The 16,319-nt window shown below is 34.9% G+C and overlaps 1 protein-coding gene across 1 annotated transcript; it reads left to right on the top strand.

The window, feature by feature from the left end:
- Nucleotides 1-3,205: 3,205 nt before the first annotated feature.
- On the top strand, nucleotides 3,206-14,888 carry LOC144450772 (ectoderm-neural cortex protein 1-like). Its single transcript, XM_078141484.1, has 2 exons — nucleotides 3,206-3,386; nucleotides 10,552-14,888. Exon 2 carries the CDS (start codon nucleotides 10,595-10,597, stop codon nucleotides 12,842-12,844), a length of 2,250 nt encoding a protein of 749 aa, XP_077997610.1. The 5' UTR covers nucleotides 3,206-3,386; nucleotides 10,552-10,594; the 3' UTR covers nucleotides 12,845-14,888.
- The last annotated feature ends 1,431 nt before the right edge of the window (nucleotides 14,889-16,319 follow it).

Here is a 16,319-nt window from a genome sequence, read left to right as displayed (position 1 = left end):
TTTAATTTATGCATTTAATTTACTAGTAAAATCATTACTAGAGAATTTTCTATTGTTTTGCCATCTCTACCTTTTGCTCAGAATACATAATTATGGAAACATGATCACTTACAGCATGGTGACATATACTATCTACAACTGCCGACATTGAAGCATTGTGATAAGGAGAACCTGTTACAAACAGGGAAAGTAAATAAGTGAATTGCATTAATAACACTTGGCACAGCATGTTGGAACTACAGAGAATTGTGTTCTATTTCATGGTTTGGTAAGCAATCAGCAATCACTTACATCCTAATTACCAATAGGGAACTTGCAATCCAGACATGCTGTGGTTATTGTAATACCTAATCTGGAGTTATCGATAAAATAAACCTCCCACAATGATTAGAATAGGGTAACTATGAATTGATTATTTGTGGTTAAAACAATGTAACATTATTGTTTACAATTCTATATTTATTATCACATTTCCCATGATGCAACATTCAACATGGCAGGTTTGCAAGTTTCCTATTGAGCCACTCACTAATATTGCACCATGAGAAAAGTTCAATTAGCGAATTTATTTATTAAACTAATCAAAATCTCCACCTTACCTGAGATATGGACTACACATTGTAGATTTTAAATATACAAGACATATATGTATTATTTCATCTACAATAAGTTTATCAAACTTCAATAAATCGTTGGATTTTATGTAATCACTTAAATTCTTCAACGTATCACACAGTTGATCGTCATGATTCCTAATATCATTAAGCTCCTCCAACAAACTGTCCATGATTCTGAAAATGTAATAAAATATTTATGTTGATGAAACTCATTATCTGCGTAAGCGTTCAGTCTAAGTTCATAAATCAAACTTCATTTTGAACCAAGAAATACTAGTAGCTCAATAGTATATATTTCATGGTGCAAAATGAAGTTATATTTATTAACCTAAACATTTATGTTGTTATTTAGTGGCAAATCATTATACATGCATTTGTCATAGCAACAAATCATGATTCTCCTTTGAAGAATTTACTTTAGTTGGTGACTCAAGATCAAAAGCAGGGATCTATTTTAAATGGTAAAATCTGTAACTGAAATCCCACTTTGGTCACTATGGTACCAGTCTGGATGCCAACGTGGTTTCTGTGAGTGGAGGTGTAAATGGTAATGATACTGTATAGGAACTAGACTATGTGAGTGGAGGTGTAAATGGTAATGATACTGTATAGGAACTAGACTATGTGAGTGGAGGTGTAAATGGTAACGATACTGTATAGGAACTAGACTATGTGAGTGGAGGTGTAAATGGTAACGATACTGTATAGGAACTAGACTATGTGAGTGGAGGTGTAAATGGTAAGGATACTGTATAGGAACTAGACTATGTGAGTGGAGGTGTAAATGGTAACGATACTGTATAGGAACTAGACTATGTGAGTGGAGGTGTAAATGGTAACGATACTGTATAGGAACTAGACTGTGAGTGGAGGTGTAAATGGTAAGGATACTGTATAGGAACTAGACTATGTGAGTGGAGGTGTAAATGGTAACGATACTGTATAGGAACTAGACTATGTGAGTGGAGGTGTAAATGGTAACGATACTGTATAGGAACTAGACTATGTGAGTGGAGGTGTAAATGGTAACGATACCGTACAGGAACTAAGACTATGAGTGGAAGTGTAAATGGTAACGATACCGTATAGGAACTAGACTGAGTGGAGGTGTAAATGGTAACGTTACTGTATAGGAACTACCAGTAGACTATGTGAGTGGAGGTGTAAATGGTAACGATACTCTATAGGAACTATACTGTGAGTGGAGGTAACAATACTGTATAGGTACTAGACTGTGAGTGGAAGTATAAATGGTAACAATACTGTATAGGAACTATACTGTGAGTGAGGTATAAATGGTAATGATACTGTATAGGAACTAGACTGTGAGTGGAGGTGTAAATGGTAATGATACTGTATAGACTATACTGTGAGTGGAGGTGTAAATGGTAATGATACTGTATAGGAACTAGACTATGTGAGTGGAGGTGTAAATGGTAATGATACTGTATAGGAACTAGACTATGTGAGTGGAGGTGTAAATGGTAATGATACTGTATCAGAACTAGACTACTATGGTACCATCATCACAAAACACAACCTCTCCAAGACACTTGATATTTCGGTGTGTCACAGAAGAAATATCAACTTTGGTTGACTATATGACTATATATACATACTAAAACTTTCTCAGGAGCAATCACTGTCAGCCACTGACAGAGGTGGACAGGTGGCGTATAGCTTGGCCAATGACACAGTTTTCAATTGGGAATTTGTAAACATATATAAATTCTTTCAATAATTTGTAGTATGCCCTGAATAGTTAGCAAGACCTTTACCAGTTTATTAGACATGGGATGGTATATATTTTGATAGATAGAATGATATATGTAATATTTGAAATATAAGGTGCAGTGTCAAGTATCCAACTTTTCTTTTGACCTTAATGCCAGATATGTGACAGTTGAGGGTGTAGACACAGGATATATCTTCCCCTTTTCAACTATAGATGCATCAATCAAAACTAAGACCAGATTCCAAAACTAAATAATTGGATAATGTTACTGTGTGTACTTGTCAACTGTGCAATTTGTATACTAAACCACAGTCACTTGTGAGCTCAGATACATGTCCTGAACCATTGCATTACTAAATTAGCTATTAATTTTAGAACATTCACAAAACATTGATTCGGTTTTATGAATGTTTTAGAATACATGACACTTCTTTATCAAAGTTTATGGATTTGTATATGAACTTTGTGATACCTAAATGACGTAATACTGCACAAACAAAATGAATAAATTAATGAACATTGGGAACGGATGGGGGCGTTGTCACCCAGAGTAATATTACTGTTGCATTAAAAACTTTGAAATGCTCCACACATGGGCTAGAACCATTCAACAGGTACACATTTCAATGGGGTGATAACAACACATACCATACACTTGACTATTTCGTGTTTACCTTGTTTTGTTTATCGTCACCTGTGTCGCAACATACAGTACGTACTTACATACGTATTCACATCCAGCCGCCGGAAGTTTAATATCCAATCATTAGAAGCATTACAAAACTCAATACGCGTCACTTTATCACAAATACTGTGATTGGTTAGAGGACAGTAACATTGGAGGAAAGGAAACACAACCTATCTCATAATACTCTGTTGACAGTTCAGTCGTCTGATACTGACAATATAAATCCCCTACGTACAGAAGCGGCGGAAATATTGTACGGAAGTCTTACTCAACAAAGAATATCCCGTGCCCATCGAAAGAAACGATTCACATGTAACCAATTCTACAAAAGACCTAACGTTCATAGGTATGTATTTATAAACGTTGAGAAAAATATGTTGAACATTTGGTTAGGAACGCGCGACATTTTCAATACATTACATTTGCGTACAACTCAAGCGTTATGTAAACAATCGCATCGCAAAACAGGAATTTCACATATATGTATTTGGTTGGATCGACTATATTGCGTAATAACTCCTTTTCTATTGCCGTGTTCTCTCATGTAGCATTATACCCGTCCACTGTCAATGGTTGTAAACGTTTTATCATCGATCGATCATCAACATCTCCTTTTCTGATTTTCACGAGTGTTGATATTTCGTCTGATTACATACACATACACCGGCTACGCGTTGTACATGTGACGCATATCCCGAGACTCTCCCCTTATACAAGTTATGTGCTGAGACACACGTACACAGACGACATTTCAATGAAGGAATACTTCATCGAAATATCGTCTGTGTGGCATGGTTCCGGGGCAGGATCCATGCCCAATAGTCGGTCAAAACTTTTCTGTGATTAGATTTTCAGGGATAAGATATCGATGATTTCAGCCCATCATGACCTGTTTTTTTTATTATGTTTAGGGTGTATTCGATCGGTTTAACATTATATATCGCAGTTCATACTAAAAATTATAATTTTTCCCGAGTCTTTGTCAGTTGGTAATTGGTGTTAGCATGGTATTTTAATAAATGAGTCCAAAATGGATTGACCGTTCCAAATGGTCATTTTCATAGTGCACTCAAAAAGCAGTACATGATGGTCACTGGTCACCCGATAGGTTAAATCTAAATATATTCTCATGTTCCCTGGGCTTACCAATACCAGTGTACCTTTTCTTTACACTTTACTCTGAATATATTTAGTAATCATCATAGCGCAGTTGGCCTTGTCCTGATACAGAGCAAAGTTAAATATGTACACCCAGTTTTATTTATTAATTAAAACTGAGATGTAGTACAGTCAATAACCCAACACAGTGTTCTCAGTTATTTCTGTCTGATTTGTTCTAAAATTGAGTGCTTGTCCAAAAATAGCTGACTGGTTCCTATATCTGTTTGTATTTCATTCACCTCTGTACTGACTGCCTTCTGTTGTTGGATGTGATAACATTGATATTATAAAGCTGTTCTGCTGACAAATAACCAGTCATCACACATTAATGTCTAGTCTGGTTTGTTTCGTGATAAGGTGAAAGCCTTGAACATTTTATACAACCAAGATCATTTTGTCTAAAAGTATTCAAGTACTGTCGACTCAACCTCATTTTTAGTGACACAGCCATTGATTTTTTCCCCCTTTTAAAAGCCACTCAGTTACAAATAGTTTTAATGGCACTTCCACTATTAAAGTTTATCAAAGGTATAATGTTAATGACTGGTTTATAGTGTAGTCTGATGTTGTGTAGAGTTAAAGTTTTAGCAGAAGAAAGCAGAAGGGTACATTTGTTGGAATGAAGAATTTTACGTTAGGGTGTGGGTTACACTTTGTATAGAAACTAAGAACTGAAATTTAGAAGGGGAATTAATTGCATCATATTTGTTTATTTCCTTAAAATGATAGTTTCAGAGGAAATATTGAAATAGGAATTACACATGTAAGTTTCATATCCCTAATAGTTAGAGAGAGAGGCAAAACCATGGGACAATTTGTTGTTTTCCTAGTTTAGGATTAAAATTTAGGTATGAAAACTATTCGCAATAACAAATTAATAAATAAGAAAAAATGAAATGAAAATAATGAAAATGACAAATGCGACTGGGTGCTGGAAGATAGCTAATGAAAAGCTAGTAGGTGTCCAGTCACCCATCCCCCCCCAAAAAAAAACAACAACAACTATTGATTGATAGTTATAGAAAAAGTATGCACAGAAGAAAACTACACTGTGTGGTATCTAATCATTATGGCCTCACTGATATGATAACACTAATGTGAGAACCTTGTGAAACACTGAAGGGTAGAACCCATGTGGATAGCATTTGAGAGTTGGGACATTTTGCCCTCGTGAGAATGAAAAATAGAAGTTATGAAATCCCACCAATTTTGTGAAATCTGAAACTGTGTGTAAATCAACACCAGTCCTGCATGAAATTTGATCTTTATACTATAACATGTCAAAAGTTAAATAATAAATGACCATCCAGCTGTGGTGTTGTCCTTATGTTACCTTTTACTTTTGAAAGTTACATGTATGTTGACACTGCACAAGCTATTTCTTGTGGCCCTGGAACTTTATTACTGCCTTGAAAGTTGTCAAATCATTCTGAAATTCACTTATTCTGTTTGCCATTGTTATGATTACATTATGTACAGTCGTTATTCCACTCTCTCCCAACTATTAATCATTTGTTTACAAATAATACCCCAAGGTTGAGGGTAAGAGGAGTACACTGATGTTCAACATGCCAAGAGTGTCTTCTGTCTTCTGCAGTGAATAATTATTAAATCTAGCCTTGGACAAAACCACATGCATGTACAGTTCAGGTATTTGGCCAATGTCTGTGAATGTTCAAGGTTCCTACCACATGTACATGTGTACCTATACCTGCTGTGTCTCAGTATACAAAATGTATTTATAAACTATACATGCATGTACACATGTATCACACAGGGTTGCATTATTCACAGATTTATTGACCTATTAATTACCAGATAGTTCTATTTATTCTATAATCCATAGTTCTATTTAGTTAAGGTAGACTTTTACCTTTGATAGTAATGTCCACAAAGTCCTTGTACAGTATGTAATTCTCTATAAACAACCTATGTATAGTAATATGCTAATGAGTGTTTTTTTCTTTTCAAGGATGACAGTTGAAAGGTCACCGAAAAGTCACGAATCTAACAGATTTACACATACATGAATCTGTATTGTTTTGGCACAAACCGAGTTTGTAAGCTTTTTATTCAAGTGAAAATACATACCAAAAAATTCATTTAAAACTATTCTAGTATAATGTTAATGTCGATGCGTGCTTTCTATGACATTACAGTTTGTGTTCTGGCATTCTTAGAACTGTTGATTGCAAAGCAGGGAGTTCCTGAATATTTTTTTATATGTATAATAAATTACATCATCAGATCGTTTATAAGTTGTACAAAAAATGTATCCTAATACCAGGTTTGAGTTCAGTCAGTTGCAAATGATGATAATTATATATCAGTAAGTAGAATACTTTTGGTTCCTTTTAATATGCAGAAAAATGACACCCCAAAAAACAGAAAAACTCAGCTTGTGCCCCTTATGTGAATTATTAATCAACACTTTCAACTTTTCGTAATGGATTTCAAAATAAATATCAGATTAAGCTTCTTTGGGAATGTCTACATACAAATTTATAGAAAGGAGACTGTAATATTGAGTATAACACTGTAATACATCATTCAAGGTATTATTTGGTGTATAAAATTATACATTCTCCCATATCTGTAATACATACATACATGTATTAGTTACAATGTAATTCCTAGTTTGGTTCCATCTATAATAGCCTGATTTTTCTGTTATAAGAAATATGTTAAAAGTTGAAACACTCAATTGTGCTGTTTGTCTGAGATCTCAGCGTACAGTGTACATTGAACTGGGTTTAGTATATTAATAGTCTGCATAGAAAGGCCATGTCTGCATATTGTATTGTACATGTAAGTGTATGTGAAACTGAGGTCATTGGGTTGTATAGAATTAGTACGTGGATGTACATCATGTAGTCAGCCTTAGTGTGAACTCTCAGTCCCTACTAATACCGACATTATAAATTGGCATATCGGTTACTAACACTATAATATGTATACCCTCTAACAAAAGACAGTATTGTTGTAGTGAGTCAAAATGATGAAAAATGTGTGGCATGTAGCCACATGATAACAAATAGAACAGCAACTTTAGGTTTCGCAAGGCACAAGGTGTGTCAAATTGACGTAACACTTTACTAATCTGAAAATCTGATGTTGGAATACTTTATGCATGTACGTATGTACTTCTTTTCCTAGTGTGTTGTCATTTGTTTTTTGACGTTTTTTTCTGAGAGTGAATGACTTCCCCATCTAATGTGCTCACCCTCGGAACAACAAAATTGAAAACAAATGACAATATAGGAAGGAAATAGTGGTAAATAAAGCAATCAAATCATATTCCTATTTCCTACATGTATGTCAGATTTTAATCAGATTGAAAGATGACTGGCTATACATGTATATGATGTAGAAGAGGTACATTTGTCCTTGTTAAATTATAATGTCTGTCTGTGTCTGTCTGTATCTGTGTCTGTCTGTGTCTGTCTGTCTGTATCTGTGTCTGTCTGTATCTGTGTCTGTCTGTATCTGTGTCTGTCTGTATCTGTGTCTGTACATGTAACATTGTTAATTTATGTAGCAGAGGTACATTTACTGGGTGCTGATGCCAGTGTGTGTGTGTGTGTGTGTGTGTGTGTGTCTGTCTGTCTGTCTCTCTGTCTCTCTGTCTGTACATGTATCTGTCTGTCTGGCTGTCTGTCTGTCTGTGTTGTATAGTCAATCCCAAACTAGTGACTCGGTACAAGGACATTGTAAATTGTCTGGGTGATATGCCATGGAAATTCATCAATCCAAGTTGATTTGCATAGAATTCATCTACGTGTAGGTGGGGGATATTGTGTTATTAGGCAAGTGATCACTGAGCAAGACAGACTAATCCACAGTTGACACATACAATGTATGTACCGGTACATGAAATCAGTCAGACAAATGGAATTTACATATTTGTATATGTAAGTTAACACAGATACCTGGATAAGGAGTTATTTATATCAATCTTTGTTCATGTATCATATATAATAATCCTAGAGAACAGCTGTGAAAACCTGTACACCATTGTTTTGGTGACACATGATATATCATCTACAGGGTAGAGTGTGATAAATACAGATTTAGTCATACAAAGTTGAGTTGTAGCATTTTTTCCTAATATTTTGTATTCATCATGTTGTACATTGACTACCAAGCATAAAGACAATAAAACAGCTATACTCCGAGACCCTTGTTGTAGCTATTTTAACATGTCTATTCACAAATCACTAAGTGTTCACTCTGTCCGATTATAATCAGATTGGTACAATTATGTATAAAAAATGTATACTAAGACTAAACAAATCTAATTTTAGTAAGACTTCATTTTATCATTTTATTATGACCAAAGATTGAATAGTCGGCATACTGAAACACATGGCAACATTTACTATTTATTGAAATGTACATTTGTACATATATGCATGAATTATCATCTGTGATCATCTATAAATATGGTATAATGATAAATAAAGGTACATGTACTATAAATAGATGTTGTAGGATACTTTCCTATCTCTGGTCAATGACTGTTGCATTGGCATTATGAGATTTGATGGTTGATGGTGGGGGGTGTGGTGGTGGGGAGGGGGTCAATCACAATGCTTAAAGGATACAACGAGGTGCATTAGTTCAGAGTTGTATATCCTACCTCTACCACGACTTATTTTGTGGTGATAACTTGATGATCAACTCCATGCCCATCTCTCATTTACACAGATACATCCTGGTGACCCACATTCACACTCAAAGCCAGTCACATTGATCAGTTGTCAGGGGCAATGGGGTACTATATATGTGTGTGTGTGTGTGTGTGTGTGTGTGTGTGTGTGTGTGTGTGTGTGTGTGTGTGTGTGTGTGTGTGTGTACATACATACATATATACATACATACATACATACATACATACATACATACATACATACATACATACATACATACATACATACATACATACATACATACATACATACATACCAATCCTGTCAAAGTATATAAAATACAAAATGTAGTGGTGCTCAGAATAGTTGCTTAGAGTTATATTGGTGTGTTATACATGTACATTGTAGTTCTATTGTCAATGGATATATTTTAGTACAAGATCAAACTGTACATTTTACATTTACCACAGTCCCTGTATAATAATAATAGAGTTGAGATTATGAGTCTGTGACATAACCATGCTAGACATTAGACAGTCTACTGTGACATAACTATACTGTACATGTACACTAGCTATGCATAAAGCAGTCAATTGAGCTATTTTTAGAAAGTACCCATACACATACATGTAATTCTGGTTTTAATGAAATGTTTTGAAAACCGTAGTACATCATATAATGATCAATATAAGATTATCATTTTAAAAAAAAGAAGAAGCGTGATCATCCGTGTTCTTATGACTCACTGCATGATTATTGGAATGGCTGTCATGTTATTTCCGACCCTGGATTCCCATTAAATTAACATGAATACAATTGACTAAATGTTGAATTGTTGAATAGTATGTGAGGTTACAATAGAGTGGCATCATTGAATCTCCAAGTCTGTAGTTCGTTCTAGATCTGAAGAGGTCAATGACCCATGACACCATTCTTTCCAACTAAGTTAAAACTAGTCAGTGGTGTGATATTAAAATTGACCACGAAATTTGTGTTACCCAAGTTTTCGATATTTTTGGTAAGCTTTATTTGGTACGTAGACATTTATCATAAACTGTACAGGGAACTACTACTAGTAACGAAGTGTATATACAATGTAGGTATAGTGGCCACATTTCTTATATAGCAAGCCAAGGACTCAAAATTAGTCCATGGCCCATACACTACATTGGATCTAGAGTACCTAATTATAATGTGGTTGTTTGTTAGACCATTGGAAACCAATAGAAAATTGTGGCTGAAATAGTTCACCTGGCTAATTCTGCTTTGCAGTAGTCCAGGACACATAGACTACTAAACATTGCATCTAGACTACATACCAAATTAGCAACTTACATGTAAGTCCAGGACACCTAGACTGCTAAACATTGTACGTATCTAGACTACCTAATTAGCAGTAGTCCAGGACACACAGTAAATATTGTACATGTATATTGTATGTATCTAAAGTACCTAATTATAAGGTGGATGTTTGTAAGACCATTGGAAAATTGTGGCTGAAATAGTTCACTTGACTAAATCTGAATACCAAGCATAGAAGTTAAAATAGGTCCTTGAAGTGTGCTCACACTGTCACAGGAATAACATTACAGTGGTCTTTGCAAAATCTACTCATAACTTGATGTAAAGAGTTGGAGGATGTGATCCTAAAACGAAATAGATATTTATAAATATGTTTTCTCTTTTCTCTTTTCTCTACAGATTGTGTAAGTCAAAAACTAAGCTTTAATCATATCAACTCAAAATGGAGATATCAGAACAAAGTGATCAACTGGTTCAACATGCTAGTCAAGTATTGTCATCTATGGAAAGATTGAGTCAAGATCGGGTCCTGACTGATCTTACAGTACATACTGGAAATACTCAATTCCACTGCCACAAGATTTTACTCAGAATTTGTGGAATCGATCTTGGAAAGCTTTCTAGAAATAAGACTTCCATTAACAAGAAGCAAGGAAGTCAGAACATTTCCTTAGAGCTTGATGATATACCATCCACTGTGGTCGAAGATATTATCAATTTTTGTTACACAGGGAAACTTGTGCTTTGCAAAGACAATGTAAAGCCAATGCTAGAGGCAGCCTCTATGATGAACCATGAATTCTTGACGACTGAATGTGCAAGATATATGGAAATGAGACAAGAAATGGAAGAGGTACATGGTCATGTACTTGCCAATGATAGAGGTGTGATTTGTCAACCAATGCATGGTGTTCATGTACTAACTGAATTCCAGAGTCTTAGAAGCCATTCTCAGTTCACAGATGTTACATTAGTGTGTGAAGGTGATGAGTTTTCTTGCCATAGTCTCATACTAGCTGCTTGTAGTGATTACTTCAAAGCAATGTTCAGTCATGACTTCACAGAAAGGAAAGTAAAGAAAATCAATCTAGTGGAGCCAGGGAACATCATTGAAGACCTACTAACCTTTATGTACTCATCAAAGTTTGATATCGAAAATGAAGGTATCATCGATATTCTAACAGGTGCTGCTTACTTTCAAGTGTTGTTTCCACCGGCAACAATCAACAGCATCAAAACCATCGCAAATACTGATAATTGTTTCAGATTATTGGAAATCTCAAATGTGTTTAGCGATGTTCTCAGAGATTATACTCTGAAATTCATCTTCAAGCAGTTTGCTAAGTTGATCGATGATGAAGGTTTCCTCAACTTACCATTACCTGTAGTCACTCAGATTCTTTCAGATGATAGATTAAATATATTGGCAGAGGAGCTAGTGTTCTTGGCAGCTACAAATTGGTTGAAATATGACCCGGACACACGTTCAAGTTACTTGGATGAGGTCATGGATTGTGTGCGTTTTCCGCTACTCCATGATAAGTTCCTTCTTGGTATAATTGACGACGGGTCGTATATCATGAAATCAGCAACGTGCAAGGAGATGATTGAAAAGGCTATTCAAACAAAACAGCTACTGTCATCAAAACATGATGCATTCAATGAAAAATGTCATCCTAGAAATTCAATGAACCAGGATTTGATATTTGTACTGGCACGTGCACCAAACAGCAGTATTGAACCTCAGTGTGCGTTTCTTGGATTAACAGATCATCGCGTACATACAGTCAATACCAAAGCTGGAAGTTTGCCTTCAGGTTTATCCCGATTCACAGTAGTCTGTAAGGACACTGATATTTTTGTGATTGGAGGCTGGGACACAAATCATAGTATGTGTTGTCAGTCAATGTGGAAATACAGCATTGTAGAGAATACGTGGAGTCAATGTGCTAATCTCAATGTTGCAAGGTATGATATTGCCGTTGGTGTTATGGATGACTTCATATTTGCCATTGGTGGTCAGATAGGGTCCTTAGATGTGGCACATCCAGTGACAACCGTTGAGAAGTACGATACTGGGACAGACCAATGGATAGAAGTTGATCCTCTGCCCTCTGTTCTCACTAAACCTGTTGTAACTGTCTACAAGGATAGACTTTTTGCAATGGATGCTGCAAGTCACTCCAAAGTGATTCGTACACTGTGCGTATACCACAGTTTCACCGGTCTATGGGGTGTTATGCCAGCTGGTGTTGGCCTGATGAATATGAGGTACATAGAAAGCCTACTAACTATGGGTAACTCCATCCTCTGCTGGGGTTTGTATGATGGTGAAGGTCTACAGTTGACATACCATGCCTTTCAAACATTCAACGCTGAGAACTTTCCACCACGTCGAGGAGGTCTACTGGTTCGGCACCCACCATTAGTCTCCCCAAGACTTCAACATCCTGCCAAGTTTGAACCAGTGAATCCTGTTGGTCTAGCTATGCAAGATGACACAGTGTTTGTCATCAGTGATGCCCAAGCCAGAAGAGGCAGGCATCTATTAATAGATAGATATGACCCATACACTAATACCTGGGATGATCAAATTGAGATAAGCACACCTTTGTCTAAAGGAGTCACGTCTGGTCTGCAATGTGTTGCCTACAAAGGTTATATTGCTAAGCCATGGCAGTATGAGCCATGAATGATGCTAACTGATAGTATCAAACCATAACAAAACAAACTGAAAAAGGGACTTTATTAACTTTTGTTTAATTATCCTTATGAGAGCATTGTCTAAAAGTAGTGCAGTAAAGTTAAGATGGGTTGACATGTAAGATTACGTGTACTATAAATTTGCATTACATATTGTAGTGAATTGGCAGTATATGTGCTTCAATGAGGTACATTGTATGTTGTGTGGTGAAATTACCATTATTTGAATCATTTCTATCAAAAACATGTAAAAAGACATGCAATATCTGAATGAAAGAAGGCATTTTCATGTTGCTTTGTCTGAAAAGAGGTCCATACCAAAGATCCATACATTTTTTTTATCTTTCTGACATTGGATGCTCATTATCCATGTGCCATCTGAAAAAGGACATTGTTTGTTTTCTCTTGAGTGCCAAACATCTCTATTTTCCTGAGTACATCCTTCACTCTACATCCCATGCTGTAGAGTATCAACATAGCCATAGGAAAAGAGTGAGAGTACATACATGTATATGTCAAGATACAAGTGAAGTTTAACTCTTACTAATCGGTTTGTCATCATTCAGTAATACAACTATTATATATACTAGGATGACAGCCACCCTACCCCTCTACTCAAATGGCATCCCAATGTAAACCCAATTAGCATGTGTAAAGTTTTCAGCAGTGAAAGTTAAACTTCAATCTTGAATTCACAAGTATCCCCCCCCCCCCCCATCTCATTATAAAAGTACAGGAAAGTCACCTGAAGAAATTCTTGAGAATTTGTTTTTCTTCTTCTTCTTTTTTTCCCTTGTTTTGTTCATTAAAAGCCATAACTGCCTTTAGAGCTATTTATTAGTTTATAAATTAATATTATTATTTATGTTAGTTATATTATTTATACAATAAGTAATACAGTAATATTTATATATAGTGAATTATTTACTAGTTTGTTTATTGATATGTAGTGCTAGATAAGTTTTTGTTAGTGTTTACACTGAGAGTAAATTTTGTAAGTGTTACCAATACATTGTACATTGTTACAGTGTTACAATACATGCATAGATCAAATAATTAGATTGTGAATACCTGGTTGCATATTGTAAGTGTTACCAATACACTTGATTATGTTACCATGTCACCAATACATTGCTCTTTGTTAGTTTAAATTGCATTTTGTTAGTGTTACCAATACATAGCAGTTTGTTACAGTGTTGCAATACATTGCATTTTGTTAGTGTTACCAATACATTGCATTTTGTTAGTGTTACCAATACATTGCATTTTGTTAGTGTTACCAATACATTGCATTTTGTTACACTGTTACCAATACATTGCATTTTGTTACTGTGTCACCAATACATTGCATAGTAGTATATGTAACCATTTCTTAGTGTTAGATAATGCTCCAAATATCGGATCTTTTTTTTTTTTTACAGTATTACTGTTATGTGAACTGTTGTAGATGTTAGAACAGTCCAAGATTTCTACACAAGTACATATGTAAATGTATACAATATATTCATTCTCACAAAATAATAATTGAGATATTGACATTTTTTTATTGAAATGCCTCATGTTCTGAATACAATACAGTTTCCATTGGCACTTATTCTCTCAGAGCAGCAAATCTATTCTGATATCTTAAAATATGACATTATTGCAGAATATTAATATTGATTTTTATGTTGGAAGTAGGTTCACCATGATTTGAAAGCCCTGATGGAGAAATATTATTAGCACACTAGAATGTGCTGTCTTTTTTGTACAATAATCGCCATGACAACAAAATCATACTTTGCATGACACCTATGTGCAAGCCGTTACAACTAATGCAGGCAATGGTGTAGAAAATATATTTATGGTTTGTGTTACACACCCCAACTGACATTTTGATCATTTTTAGTACAATGCAAATTCAGTGTGCAATATAAACATTAGTACAAAACTTACCAGTCTTTTAGTATAACAACCATTGTAATTATAAAAGTTGTAATGTTTAACTGTTATAACAGTTGGCATGATGGGTGTACAGATTGCTAGATATTGGTTAGTAAACTTATACCATATTCTCTATGATTTAACAGCTGTTCCACTAGATAAGCAAGCAAAAATAACACCCCAACAATAATCTACAGGGTAGTAGACACGCAAACAGTATTGTAAATTTGTAGGTTTATTATACATGGGTATATCTTGTATACACCAAAATATCAAGTATGACACCTCCACCACAGATATGCAATGGTGGATCTTAGAAATCAATCAATAAATGAAACCTAAACTCCTAAAAGTTGTTAACAATAGTAAATTTGACAGGAGTTGCAAATGAAACTAGTAATGATTTCAAGCGTAGCAGTGGATAACTCATACACATGTTGTTTTATCAATATTTTCATTACATAGGTAAAACAGTTACGTCAATAGTGGTATAATAAATATAGTTTGCAATTAATGTTAATCTTTATTATAGAAAACCTCCACACAGACAGAAATACAGATGGATATACAGATTTAAAGTTTATTTCATGTGGAAAGAAATGTTACAAAGTAGGGATTAGAGGCAAGATGTTTACAATACATTACGGTGAATATATCATAGGAGAAAATATGTCCCTGTCAGAGTTTCATACTGAACCAAGTTGTTTCAGATATCTTTGTTAAGTTTTTTTGTCAATGCGTGAATCCGTACCAAAAGCATGCAATTGTACTGCAACACAATTGGCACCATTTTGATGACAAGACCCTCCAGTCAGTTAACTGTACATAGACTACATCATTAGTTAAATACAATGTACAATGTAGTTATTGTTATAACTAGAGACTCACAAAACAAACCAACAGACAGTGTATCGATTGTTAACATTGCCTTATGTAAGATTACGTGCAACTCAACCTTTTTCCAGCCACTGGCTTTTTTTATACAGTTTACCAAACATATATACTTACTAAAGGTGATACTGTATATTTTTGTAAAATTCAAACATTTTATGCAGATTATGTTGTTGTTGTTGTTGTTGTTGTTGTTGTTGTTGTTGTTGTTGTTGTTGTTGTTGTTGTTGTTATGTTTTTGTGTGTGGTGATGTGTATGCACAGTGTCCCACTTTCACAATTGTTTGCAATAAGTTTCCAATATGTTTTAATTTATTCTCACTGTACATGTTCAAACTATAAGCCAACAAAGAACACTTGTCATTATTCATGGTGTGGAGAATACAAACCCACACCCATTTTATGTTAACGACAAGTCAAAAAGGCAAAGTCTGGAGCTTTAGGATTGTTTAGTGGTTGTCTTTAATACTGAAATATTCTAATAAGATTGTAACTACTAAACCATGTTGCATTATGTCTAGTCACTGATAGAGGTCTTATCAGGAATTAACATATTACTGTAACAGTGAAAACAGGAAGCGTTTGCCAGAAGAATATATGTAACATATATTTCTGTTCAAAAGTTGATCATTTTACAAGTTAACCATGTT

This window comes from Glandiceps talaboti, chromosome 20, assembly GCF_964340395.1.
Source record: "Glandiceps talaboti chromosome 20, keGlaTala1.1, whole genome shotgun sequence".
Taxonomy (NCBI): domain Eukaryota; kingdom Metazoa; phylum Hemichordata; class Enteropneusta; family Spengelidae; genus Glandiceps; species Glandiceps talaboti.
The sequence above is the reverse complement of the archived record's forward strand: the minus strand, read 5'-3'. Positions and strand labels throughout refer to the sequence as shown.